At 36.1% G+C, this 26,881-nt stretch overlaps 2 protein-coding genes across 2 annotated transcripts; one reads left to right on the top strand and one right to left on the bottom strand.

Annotated features, from left to right (window-relative positions):
- Window positions 1-5,619: 5,619 nt before the first annotated feature.
- On the top strand, window positions 5,620-8,017 carry LOC123306694. The gene is made up of 2 exons (XM_044888813.1): window positions 5,620-6,090; window positions 7,106-8,017. The coding sequence occupies exons 1-2, from the start codon at window positions 5,916-5,918 to the stop codon at window positions 7,939-7,941; spliced, it is 1,011 nt and encodes a 336-aa protein (XP_044744748.1). The 5' UTR covers window positions 5,620-5,915; the 3' UTR covers window positions 7,942-8,017.
- On the bottom strand, window positions 6,091-8,561 carry LOC123306691 (protein ALP1-like). Its single transcript, XM_044888810.1, has 2 exons — window positions 8,122-8,561; window positions 6,091-7,037 (listed from the first exon to the last, which is right to left on the bottom strand). The coding sequence occupies exons 1-2, from the start codon at window positions 8,421-8,423 to the stop codon at window positions 6,128-6,130; spliced, it is 1,212 nt and encodes a 403-aa protein (XP_044744745.1). The 5' UTR covers window positions 8,424-8,561; the 3' UTR covers window positions 6,091-6,127.
- Window positions 8,562-26,881: the final 18,320 nt, after the last annotated feature.

Below are 26,881 nucleotides of genomic sequence, written 5' to 3' on the forward strand. Positions count from 1 at the left end.
TTTGAATTCCCAATAAAAATCGTGTTTACTGTAGTTTCCATTCAAGAAAACAGCAGAAAAGACATTTGTTTTCCTCACTTGCTGTTGACCATTCAGCTTACACTGTGATTTTTAATGTCCAAATTGTTTACAACGATAGCACTTTATGTTTGTTTTCTTTGTCGATCCTGACATTGACAGTCCGCCGCCATGGTGACTTGAGCTGTCATTCTTAGCATAGCTACCAACCTTAGTATTCGGACGACTGTGCTGCCCTCTGCTTAAAAAAGCACTTCCTGGATCAGGATCGTCATTCGTCTCAAGGTCAATTAGCTTAGTTTTCACTACGTCAGCAGTAATGGCGATTCCGGAATGTTCGATCGCCATTATCATAGGGAAGTATTTTTCAGTCAAACCTGCCAGTATTAAACACCCGATCCACTCGTCATTCACTGAGAAACCTGTTCCTGATAACTTCTGAGCTGCTTCCATAATTTGTGTAACGTAGTTCGTCATCGAATCGCAGTTGTCTAGACGAATTGATATTAAATTCCGCAACAAGGTTATTCTTCGGGAAAAGCCAGAATTATCGAACAAAGCCTGTAGTTTCCTCCACAAACTCATTGTGCTTGATGCATCTTTGATGTGGCGTACAGTGATGGGTCGATCGTTAAAATTAACTTGGCTTTCGCCTTTGCATCTTCTGCGGCTGCATCTTGGGCACTTTCCTGCTTGATATAGTTGGATGTACCCTCCAAAACTAGCAGATTCTCCGCTGCAAACGCCCATTCATGATAATTCTCGCGTCCCTTCAACTTTGGAACGCTGGTCAAGAATGAATTAGAAGCCATTGTCTTAACTAACTGATCGATTTCTTTCCTAAAAACTTAATAACGAGCACACCTGGGCCCATAACCTATTGAAACAACGTGCCTGTTCAGTGGCTAACGACGAACTAACTTTTATTCCAAGATTCATCACATACAACATACAACCATAGATGGCGCTACAATTGTTTAATTGTTGTCACACTAAAAACATTCCTAACAGTAACGATACTTGATTGTTTTAAATCAAGCCTCGTTTTAAATGTCCGTTTCCCTGAATTTTCCAGTTGAAGCAATGCAACAACGTCTGATGGAGATTTCAGTTTCAATAATTATTCCGTTTCATTTTAGAAATATTTCTCAGAATCCTGAGTAGTAAATTCAAATTCCGTATAATTGAAATTTTCATCATTAATCCGCCTTAAGAATCCAAAACAAAGAAAAAGTGTCTTTCTGCATTCGGCGTTTTTTTTCCGTCTACAAAAATACACCGAATTCGGCATAAAACAACGTGGATCACAGATAACGACAGTTTATTTTACCGATAAAGAGATAACCGCCACCGAGAATATTTCTTCTGGGGAGAATATTCGAGAATACCGAGTTTTTGGATGCAATTTTGATCAGATGACCGTCCACATGTTGGAAAGTTTATAAATAGGGCCGCAGCACCAGACGAACGTCATTCTTTATACTTGATTCCTGATTCATTGTTCGACAATTGTTCATTATTCAGTGTTCGGCAATTGTTCATTCCTTAATCTGTGTGCGACATTATTCTTGATTTATTCAGCTCCTGATTTGATTTGATGTCACTTAATTTTTTTAAATTCGAAGATCCTACTATCTGTTTTCTTTTCTTTTCTCGAAGTGGTGGTGTGACCGTACCCGAACAAACCGTAAGTCTTTTCTTGATACCGCATACTAAGTGATTCAAAGTTGCATTCTTTTATTTGTTTAATTGGGTTAATCCTTATTGTTAATTCCCCTGTTTAACCCAGACTTCTGTCGCCTGGCTCTCTGATGAACCAAGACCAACCGACGGAAGTCTGGAGATAGTTCCGCTGGTAATGCTTGGCGTGTACACCCAAGGTTGCCACGGAAAGACCTATCCCGTCCTACTCCTGTTGGTTCCGTTTCGATTTCCCGTTTACCGCAGACTTCTGTTGCCTGGCTCTCTGGTGACGGAAATCAACTAGCAGAGGTCTCGAAGTCTTTCTGCTGGTATCGCTTGGCGTGTACACCCAACGGAGAGACCACGATAAACCACCCCGTTATCCTGTAAATTGTTGCATTGTGTTTCACCTGAATCAAACCCGTCCCGTTTATTCAATTGCTTCAATTCTGGTTAGCCTGTACACTGAAAATCACTGAAAGTGCTCGGGATCAAACCCATCGCTAAATTAACCGATTCCAGGGACTTGGATCTTTCTGAGACAACCGGTCACCGTAAATTTTGTGCAAACCCTGTACATCCTTTATTGTCTCAGAAGGAATCAATGTGACCGATATTGATTTCTTCTTTTCTTTAAAACCTGATATTCTGACGGAATATAATTAATTTGAATATTTTCTAATACCTTAATTTCACTGTGTTGAGGTTGAATTTCTGATCACCGTGACAGATTAATTGTTGACTTGGAAATCATTGTATGGTTCACTGTAATTTAGATTATTGTAATAAATTCGGTTTTAAAGTACTTGTTATCGCTACCACCTTAGATAACCTCGAACTCTGTCTCCGACTAGTAAATACCTGGGTGAGTTTGCTATTTCTCCCTTATTGAAAGAATAGCTGGCGCTCGAGATAAAACCCTTTGCAAACTAAACCCGTTACAGAATATTATAATAAAACACCATGTGCAATTGAGAAAGTAATTTTTTTCTTTAAATTTGATACACGCTTCTACAACGAGGTCATTAGCGTTCATGGTAATTTGAATTATTACATTTCAATAAGATGTTAACTATACAAATTATATTTTTATATTAATATCCTTAATGGAGGTCAGGATATTCAGCACTTGAGGAATTTCAATGCTGAGGGCATCTTCTATATTCTGAGGAATATCGTGGGTTTTTCTTTTGGTGTGGAAGCCTGGACATTGTACTAAAATATCCTCAACAGAGCGATGGGCATTGCAATAGTCTTCTCTATTGAATACTATACGAGTGGGTTGTTAAGGTGTGCCCGATTCGTAATCTTCGTCAGTGGCGGCCCGTCATGGACGGCAGAGTCGGCAGTGCCGACCCAAAAATTCGCGATCAGCAGAGATGTAAATTCTCACTTCTGTAAAATAATATAATAATAATGTATTAGAAATTCTAAACATTACATATCTCTCATTAAATTATATAAAATTCGAAATAACCATTTATATGATATCTGATATCTATATATCTATGGATCATGGAACTTATTTAAATGCGACGCATCTACTCGGTCCGTAGACAAAATACGCTCATCTCGAACCGAGCTACGGACAGCGCCGCAGATGTCTAGATTCCCTAGCGTTTGTTCAGTCCATTCAGATACGGCATGCCGGACTTGAATCGTAAACATATTGGCTGGTTCGGCTTTCTGACGGTCCAAAAATTGTTCTAGGACTGCGCAAAACTGTTGCGCCCTAGTAATAAATCCTCTGCGCAGTTTTAGAACCATTCTCGGACCGTCCGAAAGCCGAACCCGAATACAGCTATCGAAGGAGCGTAAATATCAATGAGACAAATTGCTTCAAACTTGACTACTTTTTGTTGAAACTTTATTCGGATAACAATTAGAATTAGATAAGCCACTTATGTCGATAGTTTCAGTTTCACATAACAAATTGCCAGAGATATGGCGATCTCTTAAACGATTAAAACGAATTTTAATTGTATTTGATAATTTTTATAAACGTGCGTGCTGAATATATAATACTGATGAAATTCCGACCATTTTTTAAGAATTTTTCAAAGAATGAAGACCAAAACTAAGATGAAAGTTTAAATTGTTGGCCCAATACTTCGCACGCAGTAGGTCCGGCAGGCAACGACCCTGCCGAACCTAGAATGCCACTCTTCGGTAACTCGAAGAATGATCGTTCGTGATATTTCGATTCTATCGTTTGCTCTCGAGGTGATGTTTGTTTCTCGCAATTCTCGCCCAATGCCCATTTCAGTTTCAGTCGCATGCGTTGTAAATAAAACGTTGTTTTCGTATCTTTGGCGCGTAAGTGGTAAGTGGTGAGTCGTTTGATCGTTTTCTCTAGAGCGGTTATTTTTTTCACGCGGGCAAAATGGCCAGAAATAAGGTTGAAGAATTTATCGCTTCTTGTGAAACTCCGGACGATGGTTAATTTTTTGATTGATGCGGCGAGAAGTCTATCACACGAAGATACTCTTTTTGAAAAACATGCCGAGACCTTGCCCCAAAATGACTAGTTTGGTGCAGAAGAGATCGGAAAAGCAATCTAATAGATCGTTCAATGAGAGTAATTGGTTCTCTAAATTTGGATGGTTAACCGGAAGTACAACAAGAAGTAAATTATATTGCTGGTATTGCCTGCTATTTTCGGATAATAAGAAGAGCCCATGGGTGACTACGGTTTATGATAACATTAAAGAATTTCCTAGATCATTCAATGAACATGAAGCTTCTCGAGATCATATATATTCAGCTCTAAAATTCAAACTTTCCGGCACTACCAATATTCAGCAATCGATCGATAACGCTTACCAGCAGAGCATTGATGATCATAATAAAATAGTCAGAAATAACCGTCAAATATTAAGAAGATTAATAGATATAATTTTGTATTTAGCCGATCAGGAGTTACCATTTCGCGGTCATGATGAAAAAAAGCATCTGTCAATCAAGGAAATTTTCTTGAACTTGTTAAATTCTTATCGCGTTATGATGATGCTTTGAAGAAATTCTTGGACGAATCTTCAGTTTTTACAGGTCTTTCTAAAACTATTCAGAATGAATTGATCGAATCAATCAATGAAATAGTTACCAGGAAAATCAATAATGAATTGCAGAATTGTGTATGTTTTTCATGGCAGGTTGACGAATCTACTGACATTTCTTGTTTTTCGCAATTATCTATTGTAGTTCGATATGCGTTCGAAGGAAAAGTTAAAGAACACTCTTTTGGTTTTCACAACGTCAGCAAAGGTCGCACAGCAGATCTTTTTAATTTACATTCTTTGAAATTTCAGTCTCTCGATTTAAAACATAAATTGATAGGGCAAACCTACGATGAGCTGCAGTAATGTCAGGGGAATTGATAATAAGATAATAAGACAGCTTTTTTACTTTGTTTTGAAATCTTAATGTTGGTATCTGAAATTTCTCTGACAAGTGGATTAGATAGAGCACGTGATTTTATTGAGAGATGTGAATCGGTGCAGACGACGGTGTTTATGAATGTATTCTTCTCAATATGTTTCATTGCTTGATGAATTGCGAATAATTCTCCAGTAAAAATGCTACTAGTTGTTGCGAGTTTGAATTTCTGTGTCTTTTCGATTGTAGTAAACGCACAACCAACAATGTCTTCTGATCAAGAGGCATCAGTATAGATAATGCAGTCATGTTTGATGGAGGTCAATTTTTCGAGGAACATTTTCTGTACTATTTGTACAGAATTTGTTTGATTAGCCAAAGAATCATCACAAACGAGAGAAGGCATGCTCCAGGGGGCTTCGGAGGTTGTTTCGCGTATCAATCATTTGTAATAATTATTTTTGAGATATTTGCTGGTGCAGACATGCTCAGAATATCGTACCGAACCGCGTACCGCACCTCGCCGCGATCATGGTGTAAGAGCCCGTTCCCACTTATCCGATCAGTCTATTTTCCCGGTCCGTCTAAATAGACGGATGTGCCAGTGGCAGTACAATTTGTGAACAGCTCCATAGGAGCTGTTCACATTATGACTGATCCGGGAATAAAGACTGATCCGATTTATTTGACGGACATTTTGCCACTGCGATGATCAGTCAAAACGCCCGGATCGGATGAGTGTGAACGAACGTTCCGTCAAGACCATAGATGAATCTATGGTCAAGACTGAAGACGAGCCCGCTCTTTCTCGCGTCGCTAGTTGTTAGTGCTAGTGGAAAATGGACGTGGACGCTTGCGCGTTAATATCGCTAGTCGAAAATAAACCCGTATTGTGGGATAAAACTTTGGACGATTACAAATTAACTAATCGACGATTAGAAGCATGGCGTGAAATTTGCTTAATATTAAATCCTGAATTCGAGAAATTGGACGAAAAGGAAAGAAAAAAATATGGTAAGTTAATTTTTTATTCAATGCTATGTAGGTAGTTTCATATAGCTGTTTCCTGCCAAGGTATTGAACCAAGATCAGACGAGAAGTATTCAGCAAATGCTCTTCGAATTATATTTGCAGTAGGACCACCTCTACACGGTCGAGGATGTGGACGACGTGGAAACGGGCCCGTTTCTTCACTTGTTTCCATACTTATTGGGTTTTGTTGTAAATTAATACCGTCTTTATCTCGGACAAAGTTATGTAAAACCGTACAAGCTTTTATGACGTTAATCGCCGTTTCTATTTGAAGATCTATCGGCCGATGCAGGATTCTCCATTTATTGGCTAGAATACCAAAGGCACACTCAACATATCTTCTAGCTCGGCTCAAGCGATAGTTGAAGATTTTTTTTTCATGATCTAGATGTGTACCCCCATATGGTCTCAAGAGATTCGGTGTTAAGCTAAAGCCTTCGTCCCCAATGAGTACATACGGCATTTCTTCATGTATGGTTTCATGCACAGGCTTGGGGTTTGGTATATTTAATGAACCATCATTAAACTTTTGCCAAAAGGTACTGTTCTTTAATATGGTAGAATCACACTCTTTCCCATATGAACCAATACTTATGTAGATGAATCGGTATTCTGAATCTACCACAGCAAGTAATACAAACGAGAAATAATCTTTATAATTAAAAAACATGGAACCACTATGGCATGGTTTTATAATTCTGATGTGCTTTCCGTCTACAGCTCCAAGACAATGAGGAAAGTTAGCTTTTGTTTCAAATCCATTTGCAATGGCTTCCCATTCTCCCTCTGTATCAGGCAACTTCATGAAATCTGTGCATAATCTCTTCCAAATAATGACGCTTGTTTCTTTTATTATTTTACTAATAGTCGATATTCCTACCCTATATGAGTAGTGGAGTTCCTTAAACGAACACCCAGAAGCAAAATATCTGAAAACAAATAAAATGGATGAAACACTTAAACAACAGAACTTTATGATATTATTATTTGTTTGCAGGAAAATCTGTATCTGATAAATGGAACAACATTCGAGACACATGGCGAAAATCGATGAAAAATAAGAAAGATGAAAAAAAATCTGGATCTGCTGCCAAAAAGTCTCGACGTTATATACACGAAGAACAGTTGATGTTTTTAAAGAAGGTTTATGAGCCAAGATCAACCCAAGAGTCTATTCAAAACTGCGATGAAGGAAATGTACAAAGTGGTCCTAGTAATGCAACTGAGTTTCGTAAACCTTCGATTCCCAAAAGCACGAAGAGCACAACAGACGTCGATGAAAAGATATCTAAGTTCCTGGACTCTAGGATGACACAACAAAAAGAAAATCCAAATTTACTTTTTTTCAAGGGTGTATTACCCGCCGTCGATTCTTTCACAATGGATGAAACTTTAGAGTTCCAAGCAGGAGTTTTAGCTCTAATACAAAAAATCAAAGGCCGAAATAGAGTTGGTTTCCAAAGATATGATTATCAAACTGAATGGCAAGATCCATATCGTGGATACCATACACAACCTCTTCAGCAGCTGGCAGCGTTCGTACATTCACCATCACCAACCTCTCAGTCATCGTATCATTCTCAACCATCTCCTGCAGCGACAAGTGCATTACAATCTATTCAGCAAACGACAGCGTTCGTACATTCACCATCACCAACCTCTCAGTCATCGTATCATTCTCAACCATCTCCTGCAGCGACAAGTGCATTACAATCTATTCAGCAAACGGCAGCGTTCGTACATTCACCATCACCAACCTCTCAGTCATCGTATCATTCTCAACAATCTTCAGCAGCATCAAGTGTATCAAATTATGATTTTGAGGGATTTTAGTCATTATATCTTAATCAAGAGTACTAAAGCAAAAGCTCTCATGTGACTGTTTTCCATAAAAATATTTCAATAATTACATATCTGTATTTTATTTAACTCCTAAAAATATTTTCCAATCCAACTAGCCACCTTGGAAGAGCATTTCCTATATAAATATTTGAAGAGAAAAAAAGGTCGTACCTTAAACATATGGACAGCCTTTGTTGTGGACAAATGCACTCTCTAAATCTTGTGTCTTGTAATTTTATGTCCATTGAAATTCTTCCCAAGAGATCGTCGAAAGAGGAAAAAGACATTCGAAAGTAGTTAAAGAACTTCGCCTCATCATTCCTTAATTCTCCCATCAATGTTTCAAATGTCCCTGTGGAAAATCGGTCTCGAAGTATAGGATGCACCCAATGTTGTCTTCGTTTTCTACATCTTTTTCGTCTCATTCGCCTCAAATACCACCACAATATAAGAACATCATCGTCGCCGTCCATCGCGTACAAAATACAAACGTAAACTGGCGGCGAGTCGAACCACCGACCTTCCGGCAAAACAGACTGATCGGATATAATGTGAACACCCACGTCCGGCGTCCGGTTTCAGGGCAAAAAGACTGATCGGATAAGTGGGAACGGGCTCTAACATAATGGCGTTCCGTTCGTTGTCGGTAAACGGCTATCGCTTCAAAGAAAACACGAACGCAACGCTGTTGCACTGCGATTTCATGTCTGGACTAGCTTGCGAATCTTTCGGTGTTCAAATCGCCTAGTCTATTATTTTCAAGTTACGAGTGCATCAAGATGGAATGGACAGAAGAAAATGCTCTTCAACTTATCGAAAATTATCGAGAAAGACATATTTTATGGGACACTAGAAATCCCAGATATTATAATAAAATAAATAAAAAAATGATGCCTGGGACGAAATTGCTGCCAAGATAGGAATAACGGCGGATGAATGTAAAAAAAAAACACAACTCTTCTCTCCAGCTTGCGAAAAGAAAAAGGAAAAATAAAAAAAGCAGAGGGACAGGAACAGGTGAGCGGTTCGTGAATATTCAAAATTGTACATTTCACGAAAGCAATTAAGTGGATACGAAATGTGGTTTCAATAATTCCATTATGACTTTTTTTGAGTAGAATTTATTTAACATCGAAAACATGTGTTGCAACTACAAAATAGAGTAATGAAATAAAAAATTCGATTTGTCTCTATCCAAAGAAACATTGTTAGAAAAGGGGAAAGCCATTTTACACAGATTTTACTATAGATCCTCAATGTTTTCAGTTACTAGAAGCTCCAATCGAATTGGATATTCGATAGCTACCTGCAAGCAGTAATATTAAACTAAAGACGGCAATTTTTTGATTATCCAGGTCGATCAGAACTAAATGAAAGTAGTCGGTTTGCTTCAAAGCATGCTCTTCCTTTTGGACAGGGATAACGTTCCAAATACTCAAAATAATCTAAATATTCTCGATATTCCTTGCTTGATATTCCTTTCTTGTTAGAATTATTCAAAATTTTTCACGCCTACTTTTCTTGCCATGAAAGGTTGTTCCGCGAAACAACTTAACCAAATTTCAATGGTATAATTCTTATGACACATTTTTTTTTATTTCAAGGATGCGAAACTACAAGGCCCGTTTGCACCAATCCCCCTTAAAAGGAGTACTTAACTAAGCCTCGTTTAAAGTTAAGGGACGCTTGATTTTATTCCCAGTTGCACGACTGCGCCTTAACAGAATCTTAAGTAAGGGGCCCATAAATTTTTATATCTAGTGATATTTCAGTTTTTTATTTTGGTGCAACTTCATCCTAGTGATCCTAGTCCAATAAAGCCATTTCATTGGTTGGCCGGTTGCCGATGATCGTTGTCATTTCATTAGCCTAACTTTATTGTCCTGTCAGTCGTCAGTGTCAAGCATATTATTATAATATTATCAAAAAGTAAGAACTTTTTGTTTTCGAATTAGCATTAATATTGATAATGATAATGATTGTCGAATAAAAGGTACCTAAGTTTATATAAGTACAACACTTTCTTTGTAAGGTCTTGTGTGAATTTGTTTTACTGATGTTGAAGAGAAACGTGAAGAAAATGTCCTTATTGCCCTTGTTTGTACTAATACGGTGAATGATTGCCAAGCAAGTGGTGGTAATTTACGAAGGGCACTCAACTTCTCAACAGAAGAAAATAGTTTGTTTCTAACTATAGTCTGATTTGTGACACCAAATTGAAAATTAAAAAAGACTGATGGCATTACAATAAAGGCAAAAGAAAAGACTTGGTATTCAGTAATGAATTCATTCAATTTTCAAAATCCATCAAAAATGGGAAGTTCTGCATCCAGTTCATCAAATTATTTTAGGTTAGAATCCCGCCTTTGAATACCTGAGTGGTCATTACAGGAGCGCTTAAATTTAAGGCTAGCTTTAGCCATTTAAATGTCACTTTACAGTTGGTGCAACGTAATTTAAGTTAAGGGTTCAATTTAAGGGACACTTTACACTAAGTGCGTTTGGTGCAAACGGGTCTCAGACAGATAGAGGTTGACGTAACATTGTTACGTCAATCTACAGATGCTGTCATCAAAGGCGGAAAACCTGTTGAAACTGTGGTTAGAGAACTCGAAATTTGCAATATGACCTTACATCGGTTTGTTGAAAGATTGAGAGCTGGGAAGGTCCCTGCCATTGGTTATAAACCCAGGATAGTGTTCACCTTGGAACAGGAAAAAGAGTTAGCCAAATACATTCTAAAGTGCTCCTGAATACAGGGTCTTTCACGAGGAACCTCACCCATAGTTATACGAGAAACTACTGAACGTATTTCCATGAAATTTACCACTTATAAGTATTTCACGATGCTGATGAAATCTAAAATATTTTCAAGGCATGAGCACCTCCGGTTTTTCCGGAAATGACGTCAACTTCCGTTTTTCACATTAGAACACCATTTTTTTATTGCAGAAATAGATTCCTCAGAAAATTTCAAGTTATTTTGATGTAACATTTTTCAGTTTTGGTTGGAAAATTCTCTCTGAGCGGGAAAATTCGAAAAAAAAAATCGAAAATAGAGCTCCGCTGAAACAAGAATAACTTCTAGGTTTTTGGATGGAAAATTTTCATTTTTGGGATTTTTCAAGATATAAGATTGATGTATCCACTTTAAAAATCGAAATTCATGATACAGTGGGGTGAGAAAATCGCTTTCAAAGTTAGGGATGACAAAATCGTGAAAAATCAATTTTTTCAAATCAGAACCCCATTTTTTTATGGCAGATATTGAATCTACGTTAAAAAATAATGTGAGTGTTTGCATCACACCCTTGCCCTGAAGTGGATATTTTCTGAGTTATTCACAAAGAACTGTTTTTCGTCTTGAATTTTCAGCTATTTCTTTTCCCTTCACGCCAAAAAGATGAAATTTTCAGGAACTGTTACTTAAACCATGTTTTAGATTTTACTACCCTAATATGTAAGAGAAAAAAGTCACAGATTGTTCCTAAATAGATGGCGAATTTTGATTCGAATTTGTATCGGAAACCTCTTTATTTCAACTAATCGGCCATCGGTTTTCTCTCCAGTGATAAATAAATAATTCCTTATGAACCATATGCAAAAACTTACCATGTTTTACATTCTTTTTTTTTAAATGATGGATATCATTGATTACATCTGCCAAATTCCTTTTTATTCAGTAGCATTTTGTGTTTACTATTATTTTGGTGATAATTCGTATTAAGTTATAAAATCGATCACTATGCCTAATTTTACCAATGAAGATTATTCAAATATCATTCTACTTCATGGAGAATGTAATGAAGTTGTAGATAGAACGATTCGAGTTTGCCATGGTTCTCCTAATAGTAACTTGAAGTCGGTTTCAAGAAGGGGTGAAAAATCTACAGCATGGTTCAAATAACAGTTCCTGAAAATTTCATCTTTTTGGCGTGAAGGGAAAAGAAATATCTGAAAATTCAAGACGAAAAACAGTTTCTTGTGAATAACTCAAAAAATATCCATTTTAGGGTAAGGGTGTGATGCATACACTCACATTATTTTTTAACGTAGATTCAATATCTTCCATAAAAAAATGGGGTTCTAATTTGAAAAAATTGATTTTTCACGATTTTGTCATCCCTAACTTTGAAAGCGATTTTTTTCACCCCCTGTATCATGAATCGCGATTTCGATTTTTAAAGTGGATACATCAATCTTACATCTGCTGTTGAAACTGTGGTTAGAGAACTCGAAATTTGCCATATGACCTTACATCGGTTTGTTAAAAGATTGAGAGCTGGCAAGATCCCTGCCATTGGTTATAAAACCAGGCTCATGTTCACCCTGGAATAGGAAAGAGAGTTAGAAGAATACATTCTGAAGTGCTCCTCAATATACCACTCTTCTTCCAGGAGAAGTGCGAAAACTCGCTTATGAAGGTGTAGTAAAATTTTCTTTTGAAAATAAACCCCCGTCATGGCACAATAATCAAGAAGCTGGCCCGGACTGGCTCACTGGATTTATAAAGAGGAACCCCCTTTTATCGACAAGAACCCCAGAAGCAACTAGTGCAGGACGTGCATCTGATTTAAATAAACATTATGTAAATGATTTTTTCTTCAAGCGCGGTGAAATTCTACAAAAAACACAAAGTGGCACAATCAAGAATCTGGAACCTAGACGAAACTGGAGTAACGACCGTCTTGAAACCAAAGAAGATAGTAGCCCAAAAAGGTATAAAACAGGTTGGTGCTATAGCGCGATAGTTTGGTTACTGTGGTGCTAGCAGCCAGTGCCGCAGGAAATACGATACCGCCAATCTCCGTGTTTCCACGTTTGAAATATAAAGATTTATTTTTACGGGATGGCCCTCCTGAGTCAGCTTGAGCTGGAAATAGCTCAGGATTGATGACTGCTCAGGATGGATGACTCCACTCATATGGACCATTTCATCGAGTTTACCAAACCGACTCCAGAAGATCCGGATCTTCTTCTTCACACCGGTGTTGCTCTTATTAGACAATCACTCTCATTAGACAATCACTCCTCTTTGACAACATATAATTTCAAGGGCCAAATATTACGACGGACTCTGAAGAAAAGGAATCGAATTAAAAAATCAAAACTGCTGTTATTAGTTTTCACATTCAAAATGTGAAAACTAATAACACCATTCCATTTTCATGAAAACTGGATTGTGTTTGATTTGAATTATCATCAATAATGAGAGAAGTTGGAAAAAAGTCTGAATTGAATCATCTATCGAATGCCGAAATCAAAAAGATTCGTTCTTGAAAAGAAATATTTCGACGAACGACAACTGGCGTCTTAATTTTGTGCCGACTTTTACGCTCATCTCAAGTCAATATTTTACAAAACGCTTGAATTAGTTCAAAGTTCAAATATATATTTTTTTGTTCGATCATATTTATTTGAATGAAAAATGTATAACGGAATTGTTTCAATTGGATGTGCTATAAAAAAGATATAGTGAAGGGCGAAAATGTAATAAATATCCTAAAAAGAAATTTTTTTGTTAATTTAATTAATAGGCAGTGGAGAGCTTCTGGAAGTCCTTAAAACGCCTGAGCTGATGGCATTTTATTCTAAGCAAGCGGGTGAAATTAGGGTAGACGAAAGAATTTGTAGTTCTGCTTCCACCTCAAAGTCGGGACCTAGTGCAAGACCAAAGTGCGTATGGTCTGATATTGAGGCGAAAAAGTCGAAAGAGTTGTACCATGAACATGATAGTGAATTCAAGTGCGGTTCCTAAAGGAATGATGCTGTTGGGAAGATTATTTCTTTAGATATGGAAATCTGCGGTTTCAACTTTTCTTCCAAACAGTGTGAATTCAAGTGAGCACTTGAACAAACTCTACATGAGAGCTGTAGACAATATGGGGTCCAGAGGTTCTGGCGAAGCATCACATTGTTTCAAATATTTCGAAGAAATGGTCACTATACTTGCAGATCGCTCCAATGTCAGTACAGTTGCATTGACATGCTCGTCTGGAGGTAGTTCATTTAGACAATTCTATAATTATATGAAAATGTATTCAGTATCTGAATCAAGGCTCAGATTTCACATATAAATATTATTTTAGGCAGTTTCTTGAACCTCCAAGGCTTGGAAATTGAGCAACCTAGGAGAAAGGGTAGACATCTCAACTGATCAAATTCCTGAAAGCCAAAGAGAAGGAAGAATAAAGAAATAGACGCCATCAAAAAAGGATGTAGCTCCAGGAAAAATTTCTTTCTGGAATAAAAAATTTGGTATTCTCTTAAGGAAAAAATAATGTATAAAAATAGCCAAAATCATGTGGATATTTCAACTGTTATTGTTGTTCCAAGAGTTCAAATATTGAGTTTTTCTTATATTCCTTCGTTTTTGTAATGTTCTTTTATTTTTTTATTCTTGATTCGAGCTACTTCGTATGCAACTGGATGGGAGTGCGGTGGGCAACCCTCTGAGCCCGATTTTGGTAGAATAAGTGATAGATGAGTTGGTGTCTTCAGTGTTGGCGAACTTGCCATTTGTTCTTTCCTTCTTCTGGCTGTAGATGATTCGATTACAGCCGAAGGGGCAATCCGGGAGACTTGCACCACCTCAAATATTACAATTAAAATTTCGCGCCACCGGTATCGTAAATAGCTTGCGACCTATGGCTCGTTCCAGAATCGCATCTTTTCAATCTGTTACGTCAATACCGTCCAATCAGAGCGTAGATCTACGTCTATCTACGAATCAGATCAAAGTCTGCTCGCTCTCTTTCCTCCGAGATGTAATTCTAGAACTCTACTCGTAACAAGGCACAACTAGTGGCGGCTTCATTTTGGCCGCCATCAGAACAGGTCGGGAGTGAGAGATTGAAGGTGATTTTGAATATGGAGTGAGAAATTGAAATATTTCTGTTTGTTACACTGTCTGAAAAGTTCAATAGGTGCGTGGTGTTCTTTAGTTCTATTGCTTTCATTGATTAATATTGTTTCACAAACAATGAGCCTTTTTAATAATAGTGGCAAGTCTCGAGAAAATATCTGTTGAATATAATAAAAAGGAGTGTGGGAGAAGTGACCGTTATGGTATGGCGTAAGAGCTATAATAACGTTCCACTGAATTTTTTTTTCTTTCGAATTTTCTTTCAATACAGAGAGAGAGAGAGAGAGAGAGAGAAAATGACTGAGCTACCATTCCTTTCGCAGCTCGAGTTTGAGATCGATGAATGAACGGAGATTATTGTTTCAATATTGATGATAGGTCCATCAAATTGAAGAAACACGATAAACAAGACCACACAAATAATTGTGGGGTGTATTATATACTTGATTATTCGGATGAAATAGTCAACAGAGAAAGTTTGAAGAATCATGTTAATATAAAAAACTATAGGAAAATTTGAAAAACGAAGTTTAAAAATAAATGAATGAACATCAATAGTATCGGATTTTTACATAAAAGTGAAAAAGTTACAAAATTTTAGGTTATTGGTACTATTTTTGATGTTGAATATATTTTTGTTAATTTGATCCTATCACTTCAATGTAAATGTATTTTTTTGCGTAAAACGTTATTTTTTTAATAGGGTAAAAATTATTCTGATTGTCATTTTGGCAGAGATAATATTATCACTTGAAGTAAGGTGGTACATATGCGTACCACTGTCCAAACACGAAATCAATAAAAAATGAATCATTCACTTTCAGATGGAGAAAAAAAGTCGCTAAGGACGTGGATTATTTATTATCAATTATTATTGACGATGATATGGCGATTAACTCAGATGCTGGGGGAGATTCATACGCTGATATTGAGATGCCGCTCAGTAATTTCAATTTCAAACGCGATTTATTCTCAGAATAAGAAGAAACTGTGGTAATGAAAAACATTGACGAGTCTGTATTAGAGCGTGGCGAAGTAGCATCTAGGCCTGTGTGTCCCTCAAGTGAGTCTTCATCAGAGGCAGAAATAGATCCAGATGCTATATTGGAGCTCTGATACAAATTTTGGTGTTCCTAGAATTCAAAACCTTATAACTCTAAAAAAACTTTTGAAGATTACAAGATTTTTGCATCTGAATGATAATGAGCATATGATTCTAAAAGGTGAACGTGGATATGATAAAATATTCAAAATTCGCTCATTCATAGATAACGCAAATAAAAGATTCAAACTGCTCTTTCGACCATCTAGAAATTTAGCTATCGATGAGAATATGGTAAAATTCAAAGGTAGAAGTTCTCTAAAGCAATACATGCCGATGAAACCGATCAAACGGGGCTTCAAGATGTGGGTTGTAGCTTGTGGGGTAACCGGTTATTGTTTGGGCATGCACATCTATGAAGGAGCAGACGGATCAGATAAGACAGTTTTCCTGGGCGAAAAAGATGTGGTCACCTTATCTTCAGCCTTCGAGGGATTCGGCTATTGTTTGTGTTTCGACAATTTTTTCTCGTCTATTCCAATAGCACACAAGCTTCTATCAAAAAAATTTTTTTGTTGTGCAACTATCAGGCAAAGTAGAAAATATTTCCCCAAGGATGTTTTGAAGGATGACAAGAAGATGAAAATAGGCGAGAGTGCTGGAGCTATATGTAACGAAAATATCTCTATTTCTAAATGAAAGGATCATGGAAAGAAATGCGTATCTGTCATAAGAACACAATCCTCTAGAATCTTGTGAAATAATCAGGACGCAGAAAACTGGAGAAAGGCTTCTGGTGAATTGTCCAGTTGCCATTGCAGATTACAATCAATTTATGGGGGATGCTGATCATTTTGATCAATTGTTATCTTCATATAGTATTTTTTGGAAGAGTCGGCGCTGGTGGATGAGAGTATTTTATTATTCACTAGAAGCATGTATTGTCAATTCTTATGTATTATACAAGACTTCAACCTTACGAAAGCCTTTGAGCCACTTGAATTTCCGGTCTATCCTAGCCACATAATTGATAGAGAATTATTGCTCAAGACTAAAACCTGGACCTTCCATTTCACAAACACCCAAAGGTAGAAAAAGAAACCACCCAGATGGGCATGCTACCATAAAGAACAGCACAAGACTAAATGGTGTTGGACAGCATCTTCCGATAAAGGCAACTCGAAGAAGATGCTGTCATTGTAGTACAAAGAATAATCAGGAAAGATCTGATGTTATATGTTTGGCTTGTGAAGAAGCACTATGTTTGGAATGTTTTGTTGTACCAGATGTAGCTGTTTAATTTTCATTAAAATAGCGTGCGTGTTCATGTCATATTAGTTACTAGGGTGATTAGTTAATATAAAAAGACAGTCGAAAATACATCAGTCAATTCATCAGAAGCTTTTCAATTTTCTATCCTAAAATAATCAATTCTAAAAAGAATATTCGTTGAGTGACCAGGACCGACCTACAGTATTGTTCAATTCTTCGTTCCCTAATAAAAACCAGCAACACAAATATTTATGTGTTCATCTTATTGAATGGATACAGTAGCTATACAATTTTCAACTAATGCAATAACGGACCATGAGGGTTTGAATGATGTATCAAACTTAAATGAAACTGCAGCAGAAGAATACGAAAAAAGCGCCGCCATAATTTTACAATCTGCTGAGCAAGAAGAAAGTCAAATTCTAGATAACCATATCGAAACTGACTCAGAAGATGGAGAAACTCAACGGAAAAGAAGAAAGCTTACAAATTCAGACACCTGGAAAAAAAACGCTAATAAAAAACTTCGCATGAAAGGAAAGCAATATCTGGTATATACTCGAAGAGATGGTACTGTGCACCACAATATTATGAGAGAACCTCGGAAATAAGGCCCAACTTGCCAATCTAGAAATTGTGCTCGTTCTAAAAATTGATTCTGTTCAGATTTTTCCGAAAAGAAGAAGTTACCCGTTCTAAAAGAAAACTGCCATTATCTGTCAAAGCTTCTGAGCTAGAGATTTTAAATACATTTATAGACAAACTACCAAAATTACCTTCCCATTACTCAAGAAAAGATACTTCGAAGTTGTACTTGGAACCAATGTTTGCATCAATGCAGGATCTTTTAAATCATTACAGAAGCTACTGTCAAGAACAGGAACGAACACTTTTATCCAGATAGGTTTTCACAAAGAATCTGCAAAAAAATTTCTGTTAATCAAAAAAAGAAAGATCAATGTGACACGTGTGCTGCGTATAATGTTGGCAACGTATCCCCTGAAGAGTGGAGTTTACACATAGGTAAAAAGATAGGCTCGTAATGAAAAAGAAATAGATAGAATTCATGCCCAAGAAAGTATCTGCATTAATAATAATAATAATACTTTATTAATAATACTTTATTAATCCTGTCAGACAAATACATGTATAGGACAAGTCAGAGAAAAAACAAATTCGAAATAGAAAACTACTCACAAGAATCAGAAAAATATTCAGCAACAGAATAATAACATCTACTAACTAAAATAACTTTAACTGCTTTTTTAAATTCATTCAACTTAAGATTTCGCAATGATTTAGGTAAGTGATTAAAAAGTTTGATACAGTGATATATTGGTGAACATTCGAATCTAGAAGAATTATGTTTTGGTACACACAACAATCTTTGCATTACTTTAACGATGGATCTTCAGACTGTTAGAGTGAGTGCAAATGTAAATGCTAGCGCAATTTTTTTTAAACCTTACACCAAACTATACTGTTTCAATTTTACCGTATATAACTTGGGGTCTCATGAAGTAGTTTGTTATTGGTTCACGGAAGTCGATTCGGATCTTCAAGCTTCTACTTTCACTTCCATCATTCTAGAGCATCTAGAAAAATACTGTCAGTAGAAAGGTACCAATTGTAATATATTCGGACGGATGTACCTATCAAAATAGGAATAACATTCTTGCAAATGCTTTATTAAATTTTTCCATGAAACATGACGTAGAGATCTTTCAAAAATGTTTAGATCGTGGGCACACATGAATGGAATGCGACAGTATAACTAATATAACTAAATATAACTAATATAATATATAAACTTAAAGGCAAAGATATATTGTAAATGAATTCTTCCATCAGTGTGTCAACAATTAATGTGATTTTGGACGACATTTTTAAATCTATAAAAAGAAAACTGACATCTACCCACATATATTAGATAAAGGACATTTTATTTCAACACCTTTTTATGTGAGTTTAAATCACAAATTGTCTACAACTCACATCACTAATAAGCGACATAAAACGCTAGAGAATATGTTGATTAACTGCAAGACTAAATCTGACAAAGAACAATTAAGCGGAGGTCATAAGATTTCATGTGCGAATTGCGAATCCTTTTATATAGGTATGAAAACCCGAAACATGAAGAAAAGATTTAAATAACACCAGAAAAATAGACCTCATTCATCTCTTGGAGAACACCTCATGGAACATAATCATAAAACAGATTTCAACAACCTAGAAATTTTACATGCTGAGAATAATTACTTTAAATTAACCCTTCTTGAACAATATGAAATATTGAAGAAGAAAAACAATAATTCGTCTTTTAAACAACACTTTGGATTTCAGTACATCCAAGAATATCTTCAAGCTTATATCCCCTTTCATTTGACTGATTTTGAATTTTCCCGCCGTATTTTTGAAGTCTTCTTTTTGATTAGGACAGTTTCATTTTCCGTTTCCTGTATCCCCATACCCTAGATTAATTTAATCCCACGCTGTTCTACATTATATGCCTTTCCTGATCACGATAATATAGAGGATTTGTTTTTACGAAATTTTTCATGATTAGATGGTTAACATCTTTCATATTTTACTTCGACTGACGGTATCTTGCATACATCTGCCTTTCTATAATTACTTTCATAACCTCAATGTGTTATAATGAAGGAATGTTATTGTATTTGTCTGAAATATTGTTGATTTTTCAGCTGGCCTGATGATGGTTTTTGAAAACCGAAATCGATCGCCCACAGAGTAAAATAAAGTTTTTTAACTGGAAATAGTGTGTTTCTCATTCTCAATCGCAAAGATATATCTTTACCAGCTGATTATGTTAGAGCCACTATGGAAGTACGAAAAAAGCCGATGCCATATGAAACTCGGGTATTGAAACATCCTTTTTTTAAAACTTTGCGGAAAAGAAAAGCATGATATATCACTCGATTAGGCCAGGACGATGAGAGAACGATCCAACTGTAACCGACATAAAAGCCTTATCATACAGTCTTGACGGTATTATTCGATATAAGCTTGATTTTGATGACGAATGGCGAGAGTTGCCCGCCCATAAGACCGAAAATTATTACTATCAGTGATTGCAGTTGCCCACAATTGCATTAGTCAAAATTAAAACTATCTTAGTCAATTTGGAAACACCTACAAGAATTGAAGTCAGTAATTCCGGAAGACTGTCATACGTTCTAAGATAATTTACCAAAAAAATGAAAAAAGTCTATTTATATTTAAAGGAATTTTGATTGTTTTTTTGTGTATGTGTAAGCAGAATATATATTTTTATTCTGTTTATTTACATTCCAATATTTGAAATAAAATCATAACTTGAGTAATTCCACCTATCTAACTCGAATCTTCCTGGCGACACACTTAGAAGATAAGCCTAACCTAACCAAACTACCTATCTCAAATAAAATCAAAACTAATATCTCCTAAGTGTTTTTTTCTTGATAACCACCAACAAAAAAGTTATGTTTATGTAAAAACAAATGTTGTAATAATGAATAATAAACATTTTGAAACTCTGCAGACAAAATCGACCTAATAGAACAAAACATAAACGGTTTTTTGTGTCTCCTGTGAAATATCAAATTTTCAGATAGGAGATATTGTCAGGACACCATCAATATATGACTGTATTTCATCTCGTGTCGTTGTTCAATCAAGAAGAGTTCGGGTGGAATGCTATTTCACACAGTCAGCTAAAATAGAACATTTTTCAGCAACAGCAAAAAATGTAAGTTAGAGTTCGAAGTGCTGTATAAGTTATTACCATGGATTGTCAAACATGTGAGTACACATAGTTTGACTTTTTTCGATTTGCCGCGAGGAAGATAGGCTTCATGAGTTTCTGAAGCAGCACGGTATCCTCGATTTTTGTAGAGAATTCAGGTGCCGAAAATGCAACGAACCTTGCACATTTCTTAGAGAAAGATGTAGATATGTCTGTAATTCATCTCGTGTTTTTGTGCAAACAAGGAGAAGAGTTCGGGTGAAATGCAATTTCACATAGTCCGCTAAAAAAATACATATTTCAGCAACCGCAAAAAATATGTCTCCGAAATATGCCGATTCATTGCATGTTTGATATATGAGTTCCAGCAGGAGTATCTTGAATCTGAAATGGCTTGGGACAGTCATACGGTAGTCGATTGGGTAAGTTTTTGTCGGTAAGTTTGTTTCGTTGTAGTAAGTTAAAATTCAGAACTTTCAGGCGGAGTGGGCAAAATTGTGGAAATTGAAGAAGCAAAATTCGGGCGTCGTAAATACAATAGGGGTAGGGTAATCGACGTACGGTGGATTTTTGGAAGGCTAGAGAGGGAAACTAAAAAAGTTTTCCTGGTACGGTTTTCCCTCGAATAGATCAAAATGATAAGACAATTGTCATTATAGATAGCGTTTTGAAAGAGTGATCGAGTGTTTAATTCAGTCTTCCAACTAAGTGCTAAATTTGTGTATTGTTGAGTGAGTGTTAAGTATCCATCAAAGTTTAAAGGGTTTTGGGTAAGTTAGAGTTCGAAGTGCTATAAAAGTTATTACCATGGATTGTCAAACATGTGAGAACACATTGTTCGACTTTTTTTCGATTTGCCGCGAGGAAGATAGGCTTCATGAGTTTCTGAAGCAGCACGGTGTCCTCGATTTTTGTAGAGAATTCAGGTGCCGAAAATGCAACGAACCTTGCACATTTCTTAGAGACAGATGTAGATATGTCTGTAATTCATCTCGTGTTTTTGTGCAATCAAAAAGAAGAGTTCGGGTGAAATGCAATTTCACATAGTCGGCTAAAAAAAATACATTTTTCAGCAACCGCAAAAAATATGTCTCCGAAATATGCCGATTCGTTGCTTATTGGTTATATGAGTTCAAGCAGGAGGATTTTGCATCTGAAATGGCTTGGACAGTCATACGGTAGTCGATTTGGTAAGTTTTTGTCGGTAAGTTTGTTTTGTTGTTGTAAGTGAAAATTCAAAACTTTTAGGCGGAATGGGCAAAATTGTGGAAATTGACGAGGCAAAATTCGGGCGTCGTAAATACAATAGGGGTAGTCGACGGACAGTGGATTTTTGGAGGGATAGAAAGGGAAACTAAAAAAGTCTTCCTGGTACCTGTCGCTAACAGGAGCCAGGATACCTTATAAGAAGTTATTAAGCAATGGATTCTCCCAGGAACCACGATTATGTCAGATTGTTGGAAGGCTTACGATTGTTTAAATCAGGAAGTCTGCCACCATATAACGGTAAATCACAGTTTAAATTTTGTAGATCCGGTCTCGGGAGCGCACTCTCAGAATGTAGAGAGAATGTGGAGGGATGTGAGATTTGGAAACAACGAAAAATAACATTCGAAAGGAGGTGAGAGAGAAATTAGATACGGATATAAATAAAATCAAAGAGAACGTAGACAAACAAAATGAAATCTTACAAAGAGTAATCATCAAAGAAAATTTTAGTACACCAGAAATCATGTATTCACATGATTCCAAATGGAACTTCAATGGAAAAATAAAAAGGCAACATCCTGTTCCATTTATTAGATATTTAGAAAATAAGGAGCGATCTTTCTCAACATTCAGAACGTTTAAAGAATATATAAGAAATTTATTATCTGAAGAGGCACTATTATGGTTCAATGATGAAGAATGAACATATATATAAGAAATTGGAATTACACATGGAACAAAAAATGGCAGAATATCATCCAGAAAGTTTGTGTGAAATTGAAACAGAATGGAGAGAAGAACATAAAGAGGATGAAAAAACAAAAGTAGAGAAAATATATAAGATTCAAAAAAGAAGACATAGGGGAACAGTTAATGATATTTTTTAATCACAGTTCAGTTCACTTTTATCAAGATTTGGAATTCATTCATACAGTGAAAATTTATTCAGTTTGAAAAATTTGAAATGTTTATTCTCAAAATTTTCAATTTGGGAATAAATATTCTAATTTTGGGGATTTTGTTATGGTTTGAGTTTTCCCAAAATAATATTGTTTCGTTTAGTATGTTCAATGAGTATTAGGAACTAGAAGAAATTTCTGTTAAATTATATGAAATTTATTCATCATAGATGCTGGGTTAGGATGGCATGGAAACATAAAAAAAATAGAGACTTGTCAGTCAGAATAGTTTTCAGAAAAGTCACTTATTTTTAAACTTTTTAGGGTTTTCTCTGCCAATCTCAGAAACAAAATCAATTAAAAATGGAATCAACGATTTTGTTTCAGAGATTGGGAGTGAAAAGCCTAAAAAGTTTATGAAGAAATGCAGAATCCTCCCAGAATAAATTTCAATCGATATCACTTATTTTTAGTTGAGCATTGAATTTCTTTTCAAGTTGCGATTCCGTTGATTGTAATAACAAATTAATTTATAATATAAAATGAAGAGATAAAACGGATCGTAACAGTAAATTTAGGAAAACGGACGCTCTCAGCGCACACAATTTTTTCACACATTTCCCACTCCAATCTCCATTGAGCGGACAAGTATTTGGTGTAGGTATGTATGTAGGTATTTCTACATGTCCACTGATTCTGCATTCTCCGCTAAGCGGACGCGAAGCTCCAATAAAAGGACAAAAGACATTATGTATCTTCGTAATTCTCGATCTCGAAGTATCCCCACTTCCAATTTGTAAGCTCGCGGATTCCCGTGCAAGTCCAGGCTTGTTTGCAATCGTACAACGGCTTAGGAGATGCTCGTATGAATACATTCGACAAAAATGGCGCCAAAGAAAAACGTTCTAAAAGGAAAAATGAAGGTTGTGAATGCACTGGAGAAGGACAAGTTTTCAGTTCGTATGTTGGCAAAAAGGTCAGTTAGTTTATACAACCACATGCAATATTATCAACAATATTAACATTATTTTGATCAGGTTCAACATAGGAAAAACACAGGCTGCATGAATATCAAAAAAATAAGGATGAAATAGGAACTCAATGGCTTTCAGGAATAAATGTCAATATGATGAAGTCTAGTGCCTTTAGTGAAGGCAAAAACTATAGATATTGCGGAAAAATCTGGTTGCAAGTTTCACTGCTTCAGATGGATGGCTTCAAAAATGGTGTGGAAGGCATTATGTTAGTTTCAAATCGTAGATAGAGGAAAGAGAAGATGTCCAACATCAACTTGTTTTTGTTTACGTTTACCCCAATCCGAATCTTTTTCGGCATATTTTCCACAAATTACACAATTTCCTGGCATGTCAACACCGAAATTCTTGATACTCAAGTCTTTAAACGCACGAAACACTATTACATCGAACACAAATACGATAATAAACATTCAAATATTGGGGTAAACGTAAACAAACATGGAGTAGATGCACAGTAAATGTCAACAAAAACATAGAGATGTTGGACACACTTTTCTTGTTGTTTACGTTATCTTCCCCTTCCTCTATCTACGTTTCAAATGCATATCTGGAAATGAAGCTGATGTGAATCAGTTTATATAAAAGCTTCCTTTTATGTTGCTTGGTTATCAACCAGAGGATATCTACAGGGTGACAATTTAAAAACTTGTCACGCCAATTATGTCGCGTCATGGATGTTTTCAGAGAAAATTCTGGAACAGGTCCGTTTTTATTCGGCGGGGGCATATTTTGAGCAGAATTGTAAGACGAATTCTCCTCAACCCTAGGTGTAGGGGCTATCACCCCTAAATTATTAATAGGAATAGGGGGTGGGATTTACTCTAATTGAAAGATCACTTGTCCCTCTACATATATACTATGGTTTTTTGCAAATTTTTATTGATTCTTTGAAGTAGTTACAGGAGGTGACAATTTGAAAACTTGCCAGACTAATTTTGTCTCGACAAGAATGGTTTCCAAGAAAAAGCCAAAGCAGTTAAATTTTTAAAGGCAGGGAGACATATTTTGAGCAAAATTGTAAGCCGAAATCTCCTAAAACCTAGATGTAGGGCTATCACGCCTAAATTCTTTAACTATTAAGAATTTAAGGGTGACAACCCCTACACCTAAGATTGAGGAGATTTTGGCTCACAATTCTGCTAGAAACATGTCCCCCTGAGACACAAATTGGTCTGGCAAGTTTTCAAGTTGTCAGCTCGTGTAACTACTTCAAGGACTCAATAAAAATTTGCAATCTATAATATTTATGTAGAGGGTCAAGTGATCTTTCAGTTGGGGTATAGCTCATCCCCTATTCAGTATTAAGAATTTAGGGGTGACAGCTCCTACACGTAGGGTTGGGGAGATTTCGGCTTACAATTCTGCTCAAAATATATCCCCCTACGAAAAGAAATTTACCTGTTCCGGCATTTTCACTGAAATCATCCTTGTTGTGACATAATTGGACTGGCAAGTTTTCAAATTGTCACCCTGTACACGGCCTTCTAAACCCCCGGGCCCGGTCATTGCCAAGAGCGGCAACACTGGAGTAGGGTATCCGTCTAGTCAGGTCAAGTGGTAAATAGTTCCCCCGTTTTTGTAGCATTATCTCAGTTTCGAGTGCAGTGAACAGTGAAAGTGTTTGTGATATTAGTGTTACTGAATTTTCCTTGAAATATCAAACTACACTCGTCTCTTGTAAGTATCTAACCAATAAATTCAACTCACGGTGAATAAGCCAGAGAATGCACACCAACCACTAAACGAACAAATTATTTAATCGGTATTAAGGTTATTTCAACTATAAGAAGCTGACGAAGACGTAAATAAATATGGCAACATCGTTGACCAAGTCTTTCATTCATTGGAAATATCCTAACCTCAAACAGTGAAGTCTTATAACATTATTAGATCGGAACAAGTTAGATCGCAGCTATTGTGGGCCATTTTTGTTATTGTAAGTGCAAACCATTGTATTCAAAATTGTTTTCTATATCCACAACGATTACATGTTGTATCTTATATTTGTACTGGAAAAAAAATAATAATATAATAACATAATAAGGATTATGTTGATGTATTAGATTCAGTTCGATAATTTGCTTACCGCTATATGTGATGTCCATTGAATAGTTTGAGAATAACGAATTTATTTCCAGTGAATGAACGGCTGTTCACACAGTAATATGAAAACAGGCGAAAAAAAACATTATGGTGAAGTGTCATAAGTGCTTCAATAAATTTTAAAAGGATATTCATCACGTAATCCTGAAACCAGTGAACGAGACTATTTGTAATTTTTAACGGCTGTTAAAAAATTTTCATATTATTATAATTCAGACATTATATATATTATATTATAACTATTTGTAATATTTATTTACAGGATTAGGGTGCCAGCAAATGAACAGCAACTATTTCTTAGTTTATTAATTGGTGTTCATTCTTTAGCGAACACTGTTTTGTATTGCTTGAAGAAAACTTTTCATTTCAGATGGATAAAAAAAATCTATAAACGATTCCGATATTCGGAGCAAGCACTGACAAACACTATCACAGACATCAAAAACGGGAATATTTCATTGAATAAAGCTTCTGAGTAATATGGAATACCCAAATCTACTCTACATAATAAAATAAACAAATGTGAGAAAGATGGGTCCTTCTCCGATACTAACTTCAACTGAATAGAAACGAATTAAAGATTGGATTTTATTCAAGGCAAAATTGGGTTTTTTAATTCATCAAGATGAAGTCAAAGATGCAGTGAAGAAAATATTGCAGGATATTGGTCGGGCCAACCTCTTCACAGAGAACAGACCGGGCGACAAGTGATTGAAAGTATTTTTGAGAAGACATCCTCAATTACGAAGAAAAATA

This window comes from Coccinella septempunctata, chromosome 2 (assembly GCF_907165205.1).
Source record: "Coccinella septempunctata chromosome 2, icCocSept1.1, whole genome shotgun sequence".
Lineage (NCBI taxonomy): Eukaryota > Metazoa > Arthropoda > Insecta > Coleoptera > Coccinellidae > Coccinella > Coccinella septempunctata.

Excerpts from the sequence above, each read along its gene's own strand:
- LOC123306694 (XM_044888813.1), top strand. The coding sequence starts at position 5,916 with ATGGACGTGGACGCTTGCGCGTTAATATCGCTAGTCGAAAATAAACCC. Across the intron at positions 6,091-7,105 it reads AAAGGAAAGAAAAAAATATG|GAAAATCTGTATCTGATAAA; the intron begins GTAAGTTAATTT and ends ATTTGTTTGCAG.
- LOC123306691 (XM_044888810.1), bottom strand. The coding sequence starts at position 8,423 with ATGGACGGCGACGATGATGTTCTTATATTGTGGTGGTATTTGAGGCGA. Across the intron at positions 7,038-8,121 it reads AGGCTGTCCATATGTTTAAG|ATATTTTGCTTCTGGGTGTT; the intron begins GTACGACCTTTT and ends ATTTGTTTTCAG.